Below are 19,619 nucleotides of genomic sequence, written 5' to 3' on the forward strand. Positions count from 1 at the left end.
GTTTTACCTACCACACAAACCTTACCAGAGTTAGATATACACAAGGGTAAGATACTGAAGCAAACATCTGCAGGCAACCTGATGGAATAGGTGCAGGCTCAAGTGTGAGCTACACTGCAGCACGCTGGAGCAATGACTCAGAGCTGTGCCTGCCCGGGATGGCACGCTGCACAGCTTGCTCCTGTAAGCGTTCCTCAAAGGTGATTCTTGGTTTTAACATACCAAACTGTTCCAGCACTCCAGCACACAGCCAAATGTTAATTTTATATCAATGCAAACCCAAAACCAATAGTGTCACCAACAGCATCGGAATTACACTTAATTAAATTAAATTAAGATTATTAAATTAAATAATTCTAATTAAATTCTAATTAAATTTAATTCTAAAAATTCTAAAAAATTCTAATTAAATTAGAATTAAAAAAAGTCTGTTGCAAGAGAAGCGCTTACAATTTTGGCATTATTCTATTACTGCTCACTGAAGTTGCCTTTCTCCATTTTGTTTAGAAAAAAAAAAAAAAGGGCTACTGAATTTAGCCTCACTGTAACAATGTATGTTTATACATCGACTTGACACACTACGTTAGTTTACACAAATGATGGTCTCTCTTGAAGCTGTATTTATGAAATGTACATTTTTAATTTAAATACTCAGTATACACTGCACTTAATTTGCATGTTGCATTTATTAAATACATTAAAATCTGCAATGTAACAAAACGTTTTCTGCATACGAAATTCAAAACACCATTTTAAATGAACAAAAAATGGCTCACTTCATTTATTTATTTTTTTTTTAACAACTAGTGCATAGCACACTAGCTCAGCTCCACCAAAACCAGCTGTTCTTTCTTTTTTATTTGACATTGTTCACAGACTATTACATATTACAATAAGAGTGCTGGATAAAAACATGAGGTACGAAAGTGGTTCAAAGATTATAGGTCATGCAGATCATGCTAGACAGCAAAGAAAGTTGTGAATGAGAAGACACTAAATAAAAATACATAAAGAATGTGCATTATAAAATAAAAAAACCCTCAATTACACAGCTTTGCTTCTTTGGTTACAAAGTAGGTTGAACAATTTCACAGCTTTTTATTCCCACCCAAAAAAAAATAATTATACGAAACGTCAAGCAGAGGAATCATGGCAATTTATCTCTATTAGAAAGTACAAACAGAAATGAGCAAAGTTTTCTTCATCAAAATAGCCCATCAATTATTTATTATATCACAATAACTGGTGACTACCTGTACAGATGCACTATGGTCTTCATACTTACACTCTTTACAAAATTTACATTCAAGCTGGATCTTTACTACCGTAAATAAATACCAAAGGTAAATTGCCATTAGTGTTAGAAATATGCCAGGATTCTTTTGTTCAATTATTGCCTAAACATTTTATCTATTGAACGCAATACCATCTATCATTTTACTGATACATACCTTTATTTAAAAAAAACTTAAAAAGTTCTGTGACATTGCTCATGTACGTTATGAAAATAGCAGCCCTGTAATAAATAAAACAAATAAATGAAACTAACGTAGGCAAATGTTACTTATCTTGAAAGAACAGTGGCTCTCACAATGAATTGTTACTTCTTACCAGATAGCAAGGCTCAAAGTAATCCCCACGGGAAATGGAAACTTTGGAGAGCCACCAAAGCTCTTAAAGACCTCACTCCTGCACACCAAGCAGATGCATCCTTTGCATTAAAAACTCCTCCTATGACCTCCCTTGTGCACCGATGACATAATGGACACCAACTGCGCTTCATGATATACCAGTGAGGGACAGCTCTTGAAGAATGATTGTCTAATACTGAAAAGGCCAAACACACAACAAAAGCATGGCTACTCGCTTTCATATAAAGTGGAAAGAACATCAGTGGCACACAAGGACAGACTGCTCTCAGGTTTCTGTTTTCAAAGGAGGCAAGAAAGCTTTATGCTGAGGAGACATTCGGCTGCTGTGGAGGTTGCGTTGGCTGCGGAGGCTGTGCTATCACTGTTTGCGCTTGTGAAGTGCTACTAGAATTGGCCTGTTGGGTTGAAAGTTGGGATAACTGCTCATTGTTTGAAAGAGATTTTAACAGTGCATTTTCTCGTTCAAGTAAAGAGTTTCTTTCGACTAATTCTTTTATTTGTTCCTTCAGAACTTCCACTTCTTCTCTTACTGCATACATTAAATGGCTTTTCACTAGATCCTGTGAAGAACAAGTTAACAGTTACACCAAGTGAAAGAACAATTTCATTCCACTCCACCCCCAGGATTCACTATTTTACTGCTTTAAGCAGTAAGCCCGGAAAACTAAGGCACTCCTCCACTAAAAATACATGAGTAAGTTAGCCTTCAAGAGCAAATAACCTAGCCCTTCTATTCACTGTAAAGCGGCCCTTACATCAAAAGCTTTGTTTCCAACATTCAGCTCTAGTCACCTCAGTTAGACTGAAGAGGAGGACTAGAACTACACTTCAGCTACTCAGAAGGAAACCATCAGCTCTGAAGCTTTGCCCTGGAGGTAGGAGGCTGTGTTACACAATCCCAAGCACTGAGATGTATGAGAACCAAGTAAGAAAGCCTTTAAATCAGCAGAAGCAAAAATCACACAGATGTAACCAAAGCTGAACAATACATCAAGGATGGTATAGCATAAGTGACAATTAAGAAAAACCAGTGATGAACTGCACTAAAATAAGATACCTAAATGGACTATTTATTTTCAGCACCCCTTTAATTTCAATCAGCTTGTTCACAGAAAACTGTAGGAAAGTTAACCTAAGAACATTTCTGGGCCAACACTAAAGGCAATCTCATGGTTTGTGGTCATCCCATAGTTGATGCAGAAAAACCTTTTTTCACATGCTGGTCTCAGTCTGACCCGATGAAGGGGTGTTACAGACTCACAGAAACTCAATACAGCTGGAAACTTAGGATTGATGATGAACCACTAATCCTATGAGAAATAACAACTTATTTTTTACTTACCATTGCCTGTTCTATTTTGTTGTCAATGGCAACAACGCTTGCACCAGATCCACTGTAAATACAAGGAGAAAACTCTGTGAGCATTACTGCTGTATCATTCAACTGAAACTACGCACCCATTGGCACCCACAGGACTCCTTAGAACATGCTTTCACTGGAAGGCTAAAGCGTCAGATTCAGGATTTCAGTACACAATCATGGCAGGTTCCCTGTGCCATATTGCCCAGTACAGTTAAGAGCTCTTACCACTCCTTCAGGTTCTGACTCCTCAGACTATGCTTATGACACCCCTAACCAGAAAAATGCATGAGAATAATTAACTGCTCTGATTCTTCCCCTCGTTTTTTAGCTTTCTTCACTGGGGAAAATGGGGATTCACGGGATATTCATGGAGGTCCTTACCTCTATTTTTATTTCTGCTAAGTTGCTCTCACAGAGTGTTAAGAAAACTGTTGTGTATTCTGTGACCTCACTTGAGGACCACCTTCCAGTTAAAAAGTTCCTGGATCAGCACTGTGTTTACAGCTTTGCAACCAAGCGGCAGTAGCCAACAGAATAGTAAGACAGAACCAAAGCCCCGAACTCCACAAGTGTGCTCACACAGTTTCAATTAATTCTTGTGGGACCATGTTTAACATCTAAGAAATGCACTGCAGTTGGCTGGTTACAGTTCCGGTCAGTCTCGTTCCAAAGACATACTAGTGCAGAACAATCCCACAAACCAGTGCCAGCCTGAAAGGCTTGCCAAGCACTGGGACAGGCTGCCCAGGGACTGGTGGGGTCACCCTCCCAGGAGGGACTTAACAGACGCGTAGACGTGGCCCTTAGGGACACAGGTTAGCGGTGGGCTTGGCAGTGCTGGGTTAACAATTCTATGAACAAAACATGTCAGTCATCACTACAAGAATGTGTATTTGCAGTGTGAAACAAGATTTGAACTACATCTTCACATCCCAGGTTATGGCAATCCAGGCCTTAACATTTTTGGTCTGATTTCAAGTTACAAAGCAAGAACACAAACCAGTTGCTCACTTGTAACTCTCTGGAATCGAAATCTAGGGGGGCTGGGGGTGTCCCTGCTCTCTTGCAGTCTCTGATCTCTCAGTCTGGCGAGGAGCTATAGCTCTCTCTCCCCAGAAGGTCAGGCAGGGCAGCCTGCACGGTAGCCACAGAACCCTCCCCCTACACACACGTGCTCTCGGTCCCACACTCTCCATGTCTGCTGGCCCATGCTGGGTCCCAGTGGTCTGACTGCACTCCACAGTTCCATGTCAGACATAAGATGGCAGTTCTTAGACTATTTACCAGGCCTGCCAGTGATAACTACTGATAACGCTCCCCCTGCGATGGAAGTTGCTATCAGCAGTGTGCAGCTACATTTTTAAAAAAAGCGTACAGGAAAAACAGAAGGCTTGCAGTCATGCTTGGAAACTCACCTCTGTGAAAATACATAACTCGCTGAAACCAAGTGTTAAGAAAAAACTACTTAAGACTTTTTAAAATGAGTATTGGCAATATGCTCAGCAGTATTAGTTACATACATGAAACAAAGCTCAACTATTGAAAGAATATGACACTGGAGAAATCCATTTTAATAAGTCTCACAAGAATTGTCAGTACTTAGCAACAAACACAAGTAGAGGGAATCAGCTTCTCAGACAGAGAGTAACAGCCTCTCCTACACTGAACAAAGCTTGTAATCGAAAACAAGAAAGTGCTCAACACCCATTTCACAAGAAAACTGTCCTAGCATCTTACTGTTCTCTAAAGCCTCTTTCAAGCCGTATTTGTGGTAAAACTCCTCAGAATAAAAAGTACACGTAACTCACTACAAGTTTAAGTATTCCTTTCCATCCTGAATTAACATGTTTCAGATATATCTGTCAAAAATGTGTGTTTAAGAGTCATTGAAACCCCCAAGACTGCTCCATGTCCCTGACAGCCTTCCACGAACACCACTCCAGAATTAGGTGAGGTAGCTCTGAAGAGATAGACAGGAGGAGCAAAACTAAAGCAAACAGCACGCTTTGTAGGGGGACCTGTTTCTGCATCTTTACAGCATAACTATACACCTTTTGTGTCAATACTTTTCTAGTTAAATTTGAGATTGGGACTTTGTTGATCTATTCCTGTTTCAACTACTTTGCAGTTCGGTTAGTTTTAAAATAAAATCCCTTACACCACTCAAAGGTAATGCGTTCAATCAGTTCCATGAAAAAGCCTCTCAGGTGGAAGACAGGCAGTCTTCCCCTTCATCACCTGAAACACTTGTACCCACATGCACGCTGCTGAAGCACCTTCCCCATGCCGTACCTTGCGCTCCCAATTCTTGCCTACCTTCTACTACATGAGTGCTCACGATGCGGGTATAAGAACCGTCCCTGCCCTTAAGTGTGATTTGAATAAAGCCCAGGAAACTACCTCTCTCCCACCCATACGTTACACTTGAAGCGATACTAACAGACAGTGACGAAAACTGTAGGCAGTTTATACACTACTTTTACTCATTTGAATATTCTTGTAGCCCTGATCTCTTGGAGCAGCTTGTGCTGTTATTGAAGTACCAAGTCAGAATTCCAGTCCCACTGCCTGCACAAATTCCAGTGTCCCTTAGTCTCCAGGCGCAGAGCACAGGACCACATGGACCACTGCATGCCCGCCCCAGGAGAAGTTCCACACTGACAGAGTGGCCTTTCAGATTTTTATCAGGAAAAAATTGCACCTGACTGTATTTCATTTCACTTTCTAAAAGTATATGAGATTCTGTCCTTTGTTCATTTTATAGTGCTCCCCACAACAAATAGCTCCTGTGAGGCATTCAAAAGCAGAGTACTCCAGTGCCAGCTATTCTTATGGTGCAGTCCAAATACACTGCCAAATCTTAAGATTCTGTGTTTTTCTCAAATGCTTTGCTGTTGATATCAAATCCTAGTATGCATAAAAATACTTTATCCCATGGCTGTAGAATGAAACTTACAGATACAATCCAGTCCTTATGAAAAGGCCAGGAAAAAATATTTCTTTTTGGATGTTGTAACTGGAAAGAGTTTGATACGTTCTGTGAGTGCACCATCCCACTGTATATCCAATGCCTCAACTTGCAAATTCTTGAGTTAGAAGTGGACACTATTTAGCTCTTGTAGGAAAAGACTGATCACTATGCCGTGCTTTTAGACCAAAGTGATTGCTCCAGGAACTACAGAAGTCTGACAATTATCATCAAAACTGCAATACATAAAACAAAAATCCACATCAAGTAACGTTGGGTGGCTGAAAGGGATGAATAAGGTATATATATATTCTTTTTTGTAACTGCAAATTTCCCACTCCCAAGCTGAGCTTTTGCAGACAACTAGCTACCACATATACACACTGTAATTTAAGAGAACAACTCAGTTTGACGGGGACCTCCAAGTTAAGGTTACATAAATGAAAGCTCTGACCAAAAAGAGGTTATATTGCTACACTAAGATCATTCTAACGACCATCAAGTACAAGGCGAGATTTATAATCAACAAAAATGACAAAGATTGCCAAGTACAGTTTGTGTTTCCAGAGATGGATGGTAAACCCAACATTTTTCCACCTTACACACCAGACAGGCAAAACTGTATTCAGTCTGAGAAATCCTCATTTTGATAGTTTAAAGAAATCCTAGTGGCTTAAATGTAATTTTTTCACATTTTACTCAGAAAGACCCAAGAGGAAAACTAGATTTTGACTGCTAATAGCACTGCTTAGCTACAGCTCATAATCAGATATGCAGCATTTGCAACAAAGTGCTTTATCACAGACTTACAGCTTGCAACTTGGAATTCTGTATGTTGTAATTTAGGCGTATTTCTCCCATATGCCTACAACTCTTCACTTGTAGCACTGTACATTTTTTGTTTCAAATGTCTTGCAATGAAAGTAAGAGAAGTGTCTTGGACAATCATGTACATACAGATTGAGAAAATGGGAAGAAAACTGCTAAGTCTAAGTGCAAGCCTGATTTCTAATACATATTACACAATATACAGCAATCACACTTTCCATAATGCGCATTCTTAAAAGCCTTGGTATACTTCTAACTTGGTTGTTGTGAAGGCTTTTGCTATGGAGACATGGTATCCCAAGTGTATGGCAAGGTATTACCAGAAAGATGTTTCAGTACCATCATCAAGCTATAACAGTGTGGGTTTTGTTTGTTTGGTTTTTAAATAGTGCTTGGTAGCCCTGTTAGGATAACACATACCAGTGTACAATTTCACTGAAAATATAGATATAATGATCAAACAAGTCTTCTTTGTAAAGCGTAACTTTGCAGTTCAAGAAGGTTTACTTACTAGAGACTATTCCAAAACCTGGACAACACTGTTCCTAGAACGGGGAAGTAAATAAAAGTAAGGGACTTAACTGAGGATGGATGGATCAGAAGACAGCAAAAAAGGTTAATGTCTTAATGTTAACTTATTACTGGCTGGAGGAAAACTTAACCTTCATCATCACCTCACACTTGCAGGCACCAAGATCTATTTCAATGGTGAATTCAACAAGTGCCACTGTACTCACCTTGGTGTTTTCACCATTGATGTCTTTAGATATAACTATCATCCTTCTAAAAAGATACACTCTCTATTTCAAAATTCACTGTGAAATCTAGGTAGAAAGACTAGGAATCAAACTTCAAAACGAAGATATTTGCAGCTTAATTCACTGCATGCTTAAAAAAAAAAGAATGCAGTAGTTCATTTTTAGAGATTCCACAGTCCTCAGTAATGTGTATACTTTCATTCCTAACGCATCCAATATTGGTGTAGAGTTATAGGGAGCCCTACTTTGGCACTGTCAAGTACTAGACTAGGTAATAGCATTTCACATTTAAATGAGACTGCACTTCCTACTCATTGGATGATAAATTGGATGAAGCTTTTTTAGTCTGTAACAAAAAACATATTTTGTATTCAGCTGTATTACTGATTAACTGCATACTACTTTTCCAAGGAACTTCTTACCAGTAAGTCACCTCCCCAAGACTGCCAGAATGCATGAGTTTTCTTGCTTTTCCTTGACATTTCTTTCAAATTTTAGCATCAGGAGTTACTGTACTATTCACCTCATGCTTTTAGATAAATAAAACCCATCACACAACATTGCTAATCCTGCAAGAGTGGAAAAGACTGCCTGCAGAGCAGACTACAAAGGGTACACCAATGCTAGCATGCCTTATCTAATAGCCTCCATAAGACAACTCTTCCTTTAAAGCACTAGATCTACTTTGCTTTAGGTTAAAGTGGAAAAGATGTTATACGCTACAGCAGGGGTCCTCAAACTACGGCCCGCGGGCTGGATACGGCCCCCCAGGGTCCTCAATCCCACCCCCGGTGTTTACAGACTCCCCCCCCCCCCGCCGGGGGTGAGGGGGGGAAACCAAGCAGCCGCAGATGACTGCCTGCTACTTCATCTGCGCGCCGGCCCCCTGGTTAAAAAGTTTGAGGACCCCTGCACTACAGTCTCCAGCAGACATCCCTGAATTGAGTGATCTCCCCTAGCTCTTCTAATTCTTTCATTGTTATGGCTTTAACTCAAATTATCAAGCAACCTTTCTGGAAGGAACAATAAGGTACTTTCAAGTGTTCCCACATTTGTTTTGCTCGCAACTGAACTACAAACTAGAACAGTAACTCTGCTCATTTATTCATTCCCCTCATTGGTTTTCTCATTTATGAGCTACTGCAGTCACTTAACCAGCTACTCTTCATGTCTTACCATGAGTTGAGCTACTTAAGTCTGTCCAGAGAAACCCTGTCTATTCTTGAAACAATTAAGGCATGTTTAATTAGCCTCCATCCAACTATGAGATTTTATACTGATAGCTTCCCAATACAATCAATTATCTAGCCTTGAAATATTATCTATCCAAGTATTTCAGATTTTCATTTTTCTTTGTCAAATCCACATGAGAATGTAAGAAAGTCCAAGGCAGTGAATTCACAGCCTCAGGATTACTGGCAGGTGCCTGGCTTTCCCTGCAAGTCTACTTAAGCTCCACATTAGTCAGCTACTCTGTCAAACAGAAGTACTTGCTTCCACCGGACAGCTGAGTTTTCTTCAGTTTTACATGAAACTCTGAAGATTAGTTACTCAACACAACCACATAATTGATCTCAGAAGCAACGCGTGAGCTCGATAAAGACAGAATGCATCTGGGGAAAACCAAGATAATGTCTGAGTTGAATTGATTTAGATTTGTTGATTGGTTGGTTTTGGTTTAGTGTTTTGCGCTTTTTTTGACATTAAAGAAAAACGTAGCTCCTTCACAGGTTTGAGTTATACTAATGAACCACACACTCTTCCCTACACATGAAGACAGTCACATTGCACACTACTTCCATGAGAAGCAAGCATCAAGAAGAAACACATTAACCACAACACTGACTGAATCAGTGTGTTACATAAAACATCAGCCTCGTCCTAAGACCCTCTTTAAATTCCACATGGAGTTTGAAAATTTTTAAAAGTTTCACCCCTAAAAAGAACCTCCAGATATGGCTACAATAAAAAAGTGGGAAGTGTGTAACACTTGACTTTCCCGTGTCTCCAGGAAGAGCATCTCATTTAACAGAAAGGCCTGGAATAGGGAAAGGGAAGTTTGGCAAAATCAATCACATGAAGAGGTGCTGCCTCATTTATCACATTTACATAAGAAAGATGTTTACCAACAACACTTAAAACACATTTATCTGGATGGTAATATGGGGAGAAAATCCATCTTTTATGAGTTAATTTATATTGTGAAGGTTTAATGCTTCACACAAAAATTCATTTGAAACCTAAAATCCTACTGCTTTAAATTCAAGTTTTCCAACAACTGCTGTGTTTTAGGGAAACCCATCCAAAGCTCCTATGGCACTGCTACCATACAAAGGCAATCCAGGCACAGAAGAGCAGCCACAAATATGCCAAGAAGCCATTATTCCCCTTCTTAATCTTCTCAGTAACTATGCCAGTTGCAAAGACAGACCCCTGAGACTTGTGCCCTTAGCAACAGCTATATGAACACTACGCAGAAAAACATTTGCAAGCTTCCTGCTAACGTGTCAGTAATAACTAGTATTCCACTAACATTTAGTGGTTTGAATGTTACCAGCACTCTTCCCTGCCACAGTGTGCTACTGAAAAAACAAACAAGCCTCTATTTTACTGGAGCAATTCAGCAATCTTTTACTGTCTATTGCAATAGCATGTGGTCAGCTTTGTTGACTTTAAATGGTCCCAAGAGATGGCTGCTCATAGGAGAATCATCTGTATTTGTTAGGAAAAAAGTACTGAAATTATACAGGAAAATTTTCTATTATGTTTACACTAAAGTCTCCTACCCAAGCCCCTGAGGTCAACAAACTACTTCCGAAGGAGCTGCAAAATGTAACGAAAAGTCTACCATCAGCAGGCTTAAGACCTCCGTGTTTTGCGGTGGGTTAACCCCCACATCTTGTGATGGGGAAACAAAGGGATTCTGAGGAAATCACATGAGCTTATCATTCCCATAGCAGACATTTCTCTTTCACAAACCAGAGATCACAAAAAAAAGCCCCAAACCACTTTATTGTTATCAAACTATTTAAGTCTGACAACCTGCATCAGAGGCCATCCCACCTACGGGAAGCGGAGCTGGCAGGGCGCTGTTGATTCCTGTCCTGCTGCTGGCAGAGCCACACAACAGAGCTCCACCATGCCCAGACCCTGCAAAGTGCTCCCCAGAACTAGTTTTGCTGGCTGAGGCCTTGAAGCTCCCTTCACTGGAAGTTTATTGTTGAAAGCTTTTCAGTTTCAGTCACCCCAGTAAGGCAAAATCACCTCACGTGATCTTAAGAAAATCTAATAACTGGGGTATAAAAGCAAAACCTGCTAAACCCAGTCAAAGACTTTGAAATTTGAATGGATTGGAAGTTAATACTTGCATCAATCCTGATGAATTCAATTCTATGTTTTTACCACAAAATGTTCAACAGCAAAGATGCAAGACTATTTTAAAGGAAGCAGTCTGCATTCTTCTACCTGAATTTAACATTTTTCTGTAACCCACGCTTCCAGTACTTGCCTCAGATGTTGTACGTAAACCTCAGACTTGTGAAGCCTCAATCTTAATCATTATATATTTTATTTTAGAGGGGTTTTTTAAATCAGCTTCCTCATCTTAAGAATTATTTCTACTTGAGACATGAAAATAGAGAAACAGATGAAGGCTAGGCCTTACAGTGAACTTTTGGTCTATGTGCCAGATCTGTATTCAAAGCCCTGAAGCTTGTTTCAGTTAAATAATGAAGTCCTTGGAACCTAAATACCAACTCTGTCCCATAAATACAGGAAAGTAGCATCATCCAGAGCTTAAAGCAAAAATGCAAATTTGTTCAAGTTTCTGCTGAGAAAGAAGACATGCTTTTGAAACTTAGCCTAATGCTAGCACTTCAGCAATAAAAAAAACAGCAGTATGCATTAGCATTACTTTTAGCCATCAGTGTTGTACACCATACAAACTTGCCAAGCAAACTTTAAAGGACTCAGTTAAGCTTTGCAAGTTGAAAAGCCTCTCAAATCAAATACAGCCAGTACAACGATGAAATAATTATTAATACTTCAACAGCTAAACAAAATTTGTATTCTACAGAGCTTGTTAAGCAGAAGTATTGTGACAAGCCAGAGCATCACAAGGCAGGAAGTCACATAATCACTAGGATTTCAACTTGATGACAAAAAAGCCCCTTCAAAATAATTAAAGCACAGGAGAGAAACACTTTGCAGCTACTGATGAATTAGTAACATCTCTGACAAATCATATCTGTAACAGATATGACTTTGTGCACTTCATAGCAGTTTCTCTCCATGAGTTCAATGCTAACTTAGTAGACTTACTTTGCCCTTGTATCTTGTCACAGTTGTTTATTCCCCATCTACCTTTACTTAAGCAGAATGAAAGCAAGCCAGAAAGCTTCCTTTCCTGGTTTTGAGACCAAAGATTTTAACTGCCAAAATTGTTTTTAAATGTAACATTTTCAGAACTTGTTTTTAGATCTAGGACTCAATAGCCACAATGCCAGTTTCCTTTTTTTTTTTTTTTTGAAAAGGAAGCTGTAAATATTTTAGTGAAGGTCAGCTAGTAGCTGACTAGCATTAAACTCTTTCAGCTTACACATTATGTATGAGATACATGCATAATGGAAGGAGGAAAAAACTGTCATGTCACATATTTTAGATCTATTCAGCTTTAATTTTCAGTACAAATACTTCACATCTGTGACTGTTTTTACACCTTCAGGCTGCAAAAGCCCAATATGAAGTTCAAAACATAAGCAGCAGTTCTGTGCAAACAAAAACGACAAGAAACTTGCATAGAGCAAAGCTGTTCATGCATACCTCAACATGTATGCATTCCATACTTAAGCATTCATACCTATCCCAGAAGGTCTTTGACTCACGTAACTTGTTGAAATGGAACGCTTGGTAGAATGCAGCTGACGGATTCCTATGAGATCCAAGAATCAGACAGACATATTGAAAATGGGTATGTAATACAAATACTAACTGTCTTATTTAACCCGAATTACAAAGTAAATTAGACATCCAGACAGGTTAAATTTATGTCCAAAAGTTTACAGAAGTCACAGAATGCCTAAAGAATAGTATAATTGTTGTTTCTATGAGTTTCCATTAAGGACATACTGATTAAAAAAAATATCTCTAGCCCTACTGATTTTCATGCTATTTCAAGTTGCTACCATAAAAAGATGACTGTAAACTGTAAAGCCATTAATGAAACATATTATGTCATGCCAACAGTCTTGTATAGGTAAGCTGTATACCGCTCTAATGCTATACATGCCTAAATTCAAATGATACCGTTTTCATATTTCACAAATGTCTCTGCAAACAGTACCTAATATTTCTAGTTTACTTAGCACTCTATATTCAAAACACATGAGTTCTCCAAGGGAACCTAGAAGTCAGAGCTAAACACACCACATTCAAGCTACGACACATTAAGTTATAACTGAAAACCAGATCAAGGTAAAATTGAAAAGTGGAATCTAAAACATTGCTGACTTTGTAAGCGGTTGTCAGTCATCCTCACGGCTCCCCTGCAACAGGGCAACTGTTGTTTGGAGGGGCCTTGCCAAGCAGCAAACCAGAGTGCTTCAGCTACCACCATGGGTCTCACAAGCCTTCAGCACAAGCTCCAGTAACCTTGCTGAAAACTGGACACTACGGCACAAACCCTGTCACCAGTGCCAAACCCCTGAGACAGCCTGACCCTCCCTGTTCAGCACACATTTGCCCCATAGACAGCAACTATACCAAGAGTGCAATTTAAATATCTTAATTCTCCAAAGTGTCATTTGAACACTTACTGTTTACAAGATACTGAGTGAAGCACAAAGACAAAATTCTCTGCTGCTAGTAGCTGTACCAGAGCATTCTACTTAAGCTTAGAAACTGCTTTTATCAATATTGCACTTCATCCTTATGCTGGTATAGCTGTGCCAGCCCTAGAGAAGAATGCAACAGCTTAACTGAAAAATCTTCAGAAAAGTTAGTATTAGTTCAAATTCCTTTTAAAGCCAGTTTTAAAATGAGAAGTTTATACCAACATTAGAAGCACAAGCATCTATTACTTTTCTAGGTTTATGGCAAGAATACTTCTTAAAACAAACTGTCTTCAATTATTCAATAATTTCCATTTAAGTACAATTACTGTATAGTTGAGTTGATCTCACAGAACTAAAAAACCCAAAACAATGACAGAAGCAGCACTATAACAAAACACTCTCTGAAGTAATATGATTCCCATGGCAGGTATACAACAAAAACCTCACAAGGATAACAACACTTGTACATCAGCAATGATCAGGAATTGCTTATTTAAAGTACTTGTCACTCCTCCTCCCACCTTCACCACTCCATCCTTCAAACCCCCCCCCCCCCCCCCCCACCTAATTCAAGTCTGGAATTTAGCTTAAGGCCTGCTACAGAAGCTGCTTGATCAAGCTGGTAAGCATCGTGCTCTTATATTGGCATTACTTACGTTTTTATAAGTGTTGCACTGTTGAGTGACAATTAAATACGACTAATTATAGGAAGAGCAACACAATAGCTAAAGCACATTTAAGTAACACAGGGACTTAACATATGGAAAGCAACCGGCATCTGCAGGCCAAGAGAGCATTCCTTTGTTGAAGGGAAGGAGAAGGCCCAAGCTCTTCTTTCTAATTCAGTTGCCTGTGAGGAGTATGTAAAAAGTCTCTTCCTCAGAAAGTGACTGGAAATAGAAAGTCATTTAACTTCCAAGATAAATTTACTTGCAGCATATAAAACGCTGTTGTTATTGTTAGCTGTAAGAAGTTGTGGTTTATAACCACACGGCATGTATTTCATACGGTCTATTTTTATACTGATACCCTATATGCTATATATTCTTGTACTATTCTTAAGCAAGTATCTGGAAAGGTATGAGAAAGCTGTCCTCATTAAATTCTCAGTTGACCCCCTGCTGTTGAAATTGCTTTTGCATTACTTCAGACAATTGAGAGACTATTTTCTATTCTGTAGCAAGATGTTAACTGGGTGGGGGTGTGTGTGTGTGTGTGGGGGGGGTGCTCCCTAAACAGGAAAAGCAAATCCACAGAGGTAGCGTGAATATTGCCTAATGTGCAGGTCTGAACTAATGCAATTGAGTTTCAGACTGTTGAAGCATCTATTTTTAACCACATCAAATAGTAACAGGTCAGAGAATTACTAAAAACTCCTTTCAGTTTGCAGAAGCAATTAAGAAAACCACTTACAGAAGTAGCATAACCTAGCCTGCTGCTGCCATGCCACAGCTGAAACACCAGAAGTCCTATTGACACTGCCATAACTGGATGCAGAGACAGCCTGGACCAGAAAAGCAGACTCCTCAGGTCTCCTCTCCAGCAGCTGGCTGGGTCTGAGACACTAAGACTCCCATTGTTGACACAGTGGGCCAAGAGCTGTCCAGAAAGGCGACGTCCCTGTCACTGAACCAGAGAATAAGCGCCCACCTCCTCTTCCATGGGAGGTACACCAGGCACCTCTCTTCCTCGATCTCTGTTGAGAGGAGAACAGGTATTCCCAAGGATAGAGAGGCTCAATTCCAGTCCCAGAGACTACAACAGACAACTAGCTTAGCACGTTTAAACATTCAAACTGTATCTCGATTGGTAAAAAATGTCTCCATATTTCTATAAAGTCCTACAACACATACCATACTTATTTCCTTTAAAAGCTCACAAATGTCGATATTCACAAACACACTCTGTTGTTAGAAGCCATAACCGGTTTTTATGCAACAAAAATTTGATCTAAATTTAAAGGATAAGAATTTATTCAGTTCTCTGAATACTTGAAACTTCAAGTTGTCCCTTTAAAAGGGAAGTCTAAACCATATCCAAAGTCTTACCTCATATTTGAAAGAGTATTCTCCCACTGCCATTAATCAGAGCAAGTACACGCCAGATACAAATTTTATTCTAGAGCTCTGCTTTGCTAGAAACCATGCCCATGAATACTGGCAAATTTTCAAGTATACAGATAAACGCCTTTTAGTTTAAATAATGATACTGGCTTTGGAAGTACTGAGTATCAGTTTGGCACACAGAGGCTGCTGAACAGATGTCTTTTTTTCTAGCTACTACCTTTGAAGGAGGAATAGTAACATCAGCTTCAGTGATGTCATGAACAATGTTTCAATCTTCAAACTACTGACCAACATCAGCAATTAAGGCCAACAAATGGAAGAACACATAAAGAATACCACCCTCCCCCACACTCTCCCCCCCCTCCCCCCAGGTGGCAAAACAACAACAAAAAAAATCATCCTAGACCACTTCAGTTCTCTCTCTCAGTATCACCAACTATTATTTTCATTAACTTTGAGAACAGGAATGATCCAGAAGATTAAAAAGGCCTAAGCACCTGTCTTTGAAGAACATGAAAATAACAGGTCAGACAACCTGTGCTCAATACCTCAGAGGAAAACCAAAGCAGAGCAGAACCACCTATTTATATTACCTAGACAGCAGCAAGCCAACATGGATGGCCTAACAGGCCTCATAGAAAACACACAGAAGATGGGATCACGTTATAATAGTAGAACTTTTAATGCCATCTTGCATGACATTTTCATCAGTAAGAACACGGTTTATACAAAGCGGGTCCACCATTGATAACTACTCTGCACACGCGGCTCTCCAATGGTTCAGTGGAAGGATGCATCAAACAGAGCTCTCCAGGGGTCTCCTCCGAGTGTGTTATAGGATACTTTAATCCATGACTTGGGCAGTGGAGTACAGACTATCTTTATACCTGCAGATGATCTGCAAGCACTCTGGACAGCAGGAATAGAATTCAGGAAGATCTTGCCCAATTGGAGCAATAGTCTGAAATAAAAAGGATGCAATTCAATAAGGATAAGCATGAAGTATTATGCTCTGGTAGCAATAATCAGCTGCACAAGTACAAAACATGGAACGAGTAGGTGACTGCAATTCCACAGAAGAGAATTTATTTAAACAGAAGTTAAAAAATAAAAAACTTGCAAAGGTGTCAAACTTGCAATACTCCTCCTGCACAGAAAGTACACATACTAACTGAAGTCTTGTTCTACTCAGCCTTTCTGAGCCTTTACTTAGATTTCACAACCAGTTTTTCATACCAGCTCTCCAAAAGCATACTGAAGTCCAGGTAAGACCACTAGAAGATATGTCATACTTGATGATTTTTTTTTCCAATAATCAGAATCCCTAAGTAGAAAAATTAAGCATTTGAAAGAGATGAAAGAGACAAGTTACAGGCTTCACACAGTTTCAAGTATCTGCAGAGGAGAAGAAAACTCATTCTCATACCTGTTAGATATAAGCACAGCACAAACATTACAGGGTTTAATTGCAGCAAAGAAAGTTTAAACTGCACCTCAGAATTGTTTTACACATAAAACAGCAAGGACTAGAAAAGACTTCTTACAGAAGCGGTAGGATTTCCACACTTGTCATTCTAGAAGAGATCAAGCTGTTACTGTTCCAGCAGATTTCAGGCCCTTAAGTCTCCAGAGCATCCCACAGGCCCATCTTTCACAATTCTTTGATAATTCAGGACACTGCTAGCAAGAACTTTAAGGCAGAAGTTCTGCCTTTGAACAGGATCAACTCCTATAGGGACCAAATTCAACTATCAAATGGAAAAGAAAGTAGTAAAGAAAGAGGCTGGTTTATACTTTGAAATCAAACTGCCTTTCCATTCAGTTGCAAAGTTCATGTCTTTTTTTGGTGGAAAGTGAGAAATGACCATTCTGAAACAAAATCCTTCTTAGCTGCAGACAAAGCTCATACTGAAGCACCGAGTTTAAGATTAGAAAGAATCAGTAAAATACCCATTATTCTAGTGTTCCTAGTCTTAGAAATAAGGTCATTAATCATACAGTGATCAACAGAACAGGGAATTCAACCGCAAGCTTCTAGCCTCCTATCCTTTGCACAGAAAGCTACAGGAGCCTGGTAACATGCCTGTAAACTGTGTTCTTCAGCCACATTTATCAAAGAAAAGATGTTAGTATGTTACTTTGTACATCTACATTATTTCTACATTGTCAAAAGTGACCTAAAGATTTTAAGAAATAAGTGTCTCAAAACCAGCCTAAGGATGAAGTCAGCAAATAAATGTATTTAGCCTTTAATCTGCATCAGAATTATTATTTAACAGTCAAGGGACTGCATAAGTAAGCACGGTCCCAGGTAAGATCAGACTATCAGCGTATATGGATGTGTTTTTACTGTGGTGGTCAATAAGGAATCGAGGCATTAAAAAAAAAAAAAAGGAAGGCAGTGCCATCAACTGCCCAATCTTATGTGCACTAAAGGACAACAAATAAATCCCTCCCTAGTTTCTGAAGTTTATAGAAAATTGGAGGTATTATTACCCAGAAGCATTTCAAACCTCAGTTAGTTTTTTGTTATATGTCCTACCAATCACCAATAAAAGGCTGTGTTTAACTAGGTTACTAGCTATGACCTGCAATAAAGACTGATTAGAGCTGATATCCAAATTAAAACACCTAGCGTGGTTTACTGAAGTCCTGAACCAGGGGTTTTGCAGTGACTTGATCATAGCTTATCAGGAAACTCCCAGTAAAGCTTATGACATTTCCAGATTATGTTTACACTAGTAACAGAATTCCTTCTCTGTTCCTCTTCTTTTAAAAGACATTTTACTTTTATAAATTTATATCACCTTCTATTTAATGCAACAGCAACTCTGAATCAGCTTTATTTCATAAGACTTCACCTACAAAACAGAGTAACTGGAGTACAAAGCTTTGCAGGAGAGAATTAACCAAGACTGAATGTGGGGAAGTCTGTGTAACATGCCTGTAAGCATAACTTAAGGAACAAACCCTCAAGATGAAAGCTCTTAAGTTTTGTGTTTACATATTCTGTTCACATAGTTCCTTAAATACATTACACTTGAAAAACATATCCTGAAAACCCAGCAATAATTAGACACTGTTACATTCAGTTTTAGGTGCATTCTAGCTACAGATGACAGGAGTGTAACTCAGCGGCCCACATGACCGTTTTTGGCATAGCAGCTCTCAACTAGCACAATGGGTTTTAAAGGGGTCACAGGCTATTTCTAAATGAAAATACCATACAGCGGAGAGAAAACACACTGTATAGATCTGATCTCCCCTGGAAAATCAAGATACACAAATTTAAGTGCTAAGAATGACCAAAATAGGACACGCTTAACAGCAACAGCCAGATGTACCACACAATAGTGCCAGTAGCACCAGCACTCAAGTTTCAGCTGCTTTCAAACAAACTACGCACTCCCACCCAACACTTTCAGAAACTATGAAAATCACCTTCTACTGAGAGAACTAAAGCAGCACACATCACCTGGAACATGACAGGGAAGTCTTGACATCAGCAGCTCCATTTCCGCTAGCTGCATATTAAAACTCCTGATGTTTGGTTTTCAAGTATCAGAAAAGAAAGAACTAGACTTTGGTACCAGAGTTGCATCCTCCTTTCCATAGCAAGGACCAGAGCCCATACTTTCTTTGCCTTGCCTCAAAAGAGGATTTTGGAAAATAATCTTCTGCACTGACTAGAAGTCTCTGAGAAGTGAATGAGAGATGACTGTCTCGACTGCAGAGGTTAAGAAAGTCTGGCAGCGGCCTTTCATTGATCACTTGCTTGCTCTGTTGAGATGCTGGCATCGGCTTTCCCCTGCCCTGCGGGCTTGGCTCTCTAGAAAAGAGACCAGTAACGTTCTTCAGTCCCTATGAATGCTAGGGAAAAGAATAAAACCACTTTTACAAAAATTGGTCATGAGAATGAAGCATGGACTGAGCAGGTTAGATCAACATTAATGGTCAGACCAGAGGGATGTAGCAAATAATCCGAGTATTTAGTGAGCAACAGTCAGACGCTTCCGAAATGTTCCAGCCCACCCTTAACAAAGAGCAGTCACTGGTATCACCACAAGCCCTTGCCTGAGGACAACCACTATTCTCCTCAGCTATACGGGAGGGATGCCAACAGTTTCTTCTCTCCTCCTAGTACTGAATGGTT

The 19,619-nt window shown here is 39.4% G+C and overlaps 1 protein-coding gene across 8 annotated transcripts in view; it reads right to left on the reverse strand.

Moving 5' to 3' along the window:
* Nucleotides 1-616: 616 nt before the first annotated feature.
* TSC22D2 (TSC22 domain family member 2) overlaps nt 617-19,619 on the reverse strand; it is a 31,185-nt gene continuing 12,182 nt past the window's right edge. Inside the window, exons 2-5 of one of the 8 annotated variants that reach the window (XM_014287542.3) lie at nt 16,354-16,427; nt 12,428-12,499; nt 2,995-3,046; nt 2,116-2,212 (exon numbers count right to left, since the gene is read on the reverse strand). In XM_014287542.3, the coding sequence (XP_014143017.2) occupies nt 3,006-3,046; nt 12,428-12,499; nt 16,354-16,427 (187 nt within the window). In that variant the 3' untranslated portion in view covers nt 2,116-2,212; nt 2,995-3,005. Of the gene's footprint in view, nt 2,213-2,994; nt 3,047-12,390; nt 12,500-16,308; nt 16,428-18,941; nt 19,296-19,619 lie in introns of those variants that run through there. The other 7 variants (XR_008734428.1, XM_005434294.4, XM_014287544.3 and 4 more) reach the window with 7 other exon arrangements.

The sequence above is a fragment of the Falco cherrug genome, chromosome 11, assembly GCF_023634085.1.
Source record: "Falco cherrug isolate bFalChe1 chromosome 11, bFalChe1.pri, whole genome shotgun sequence".
In the NCBI taxonomy this organism is placed as follows: domain Eukaryota; kingdom Metazoa; phylum Chordata; class Aves; order Falconiformes; family Falconidae; genus Falco; species Falco cherrug.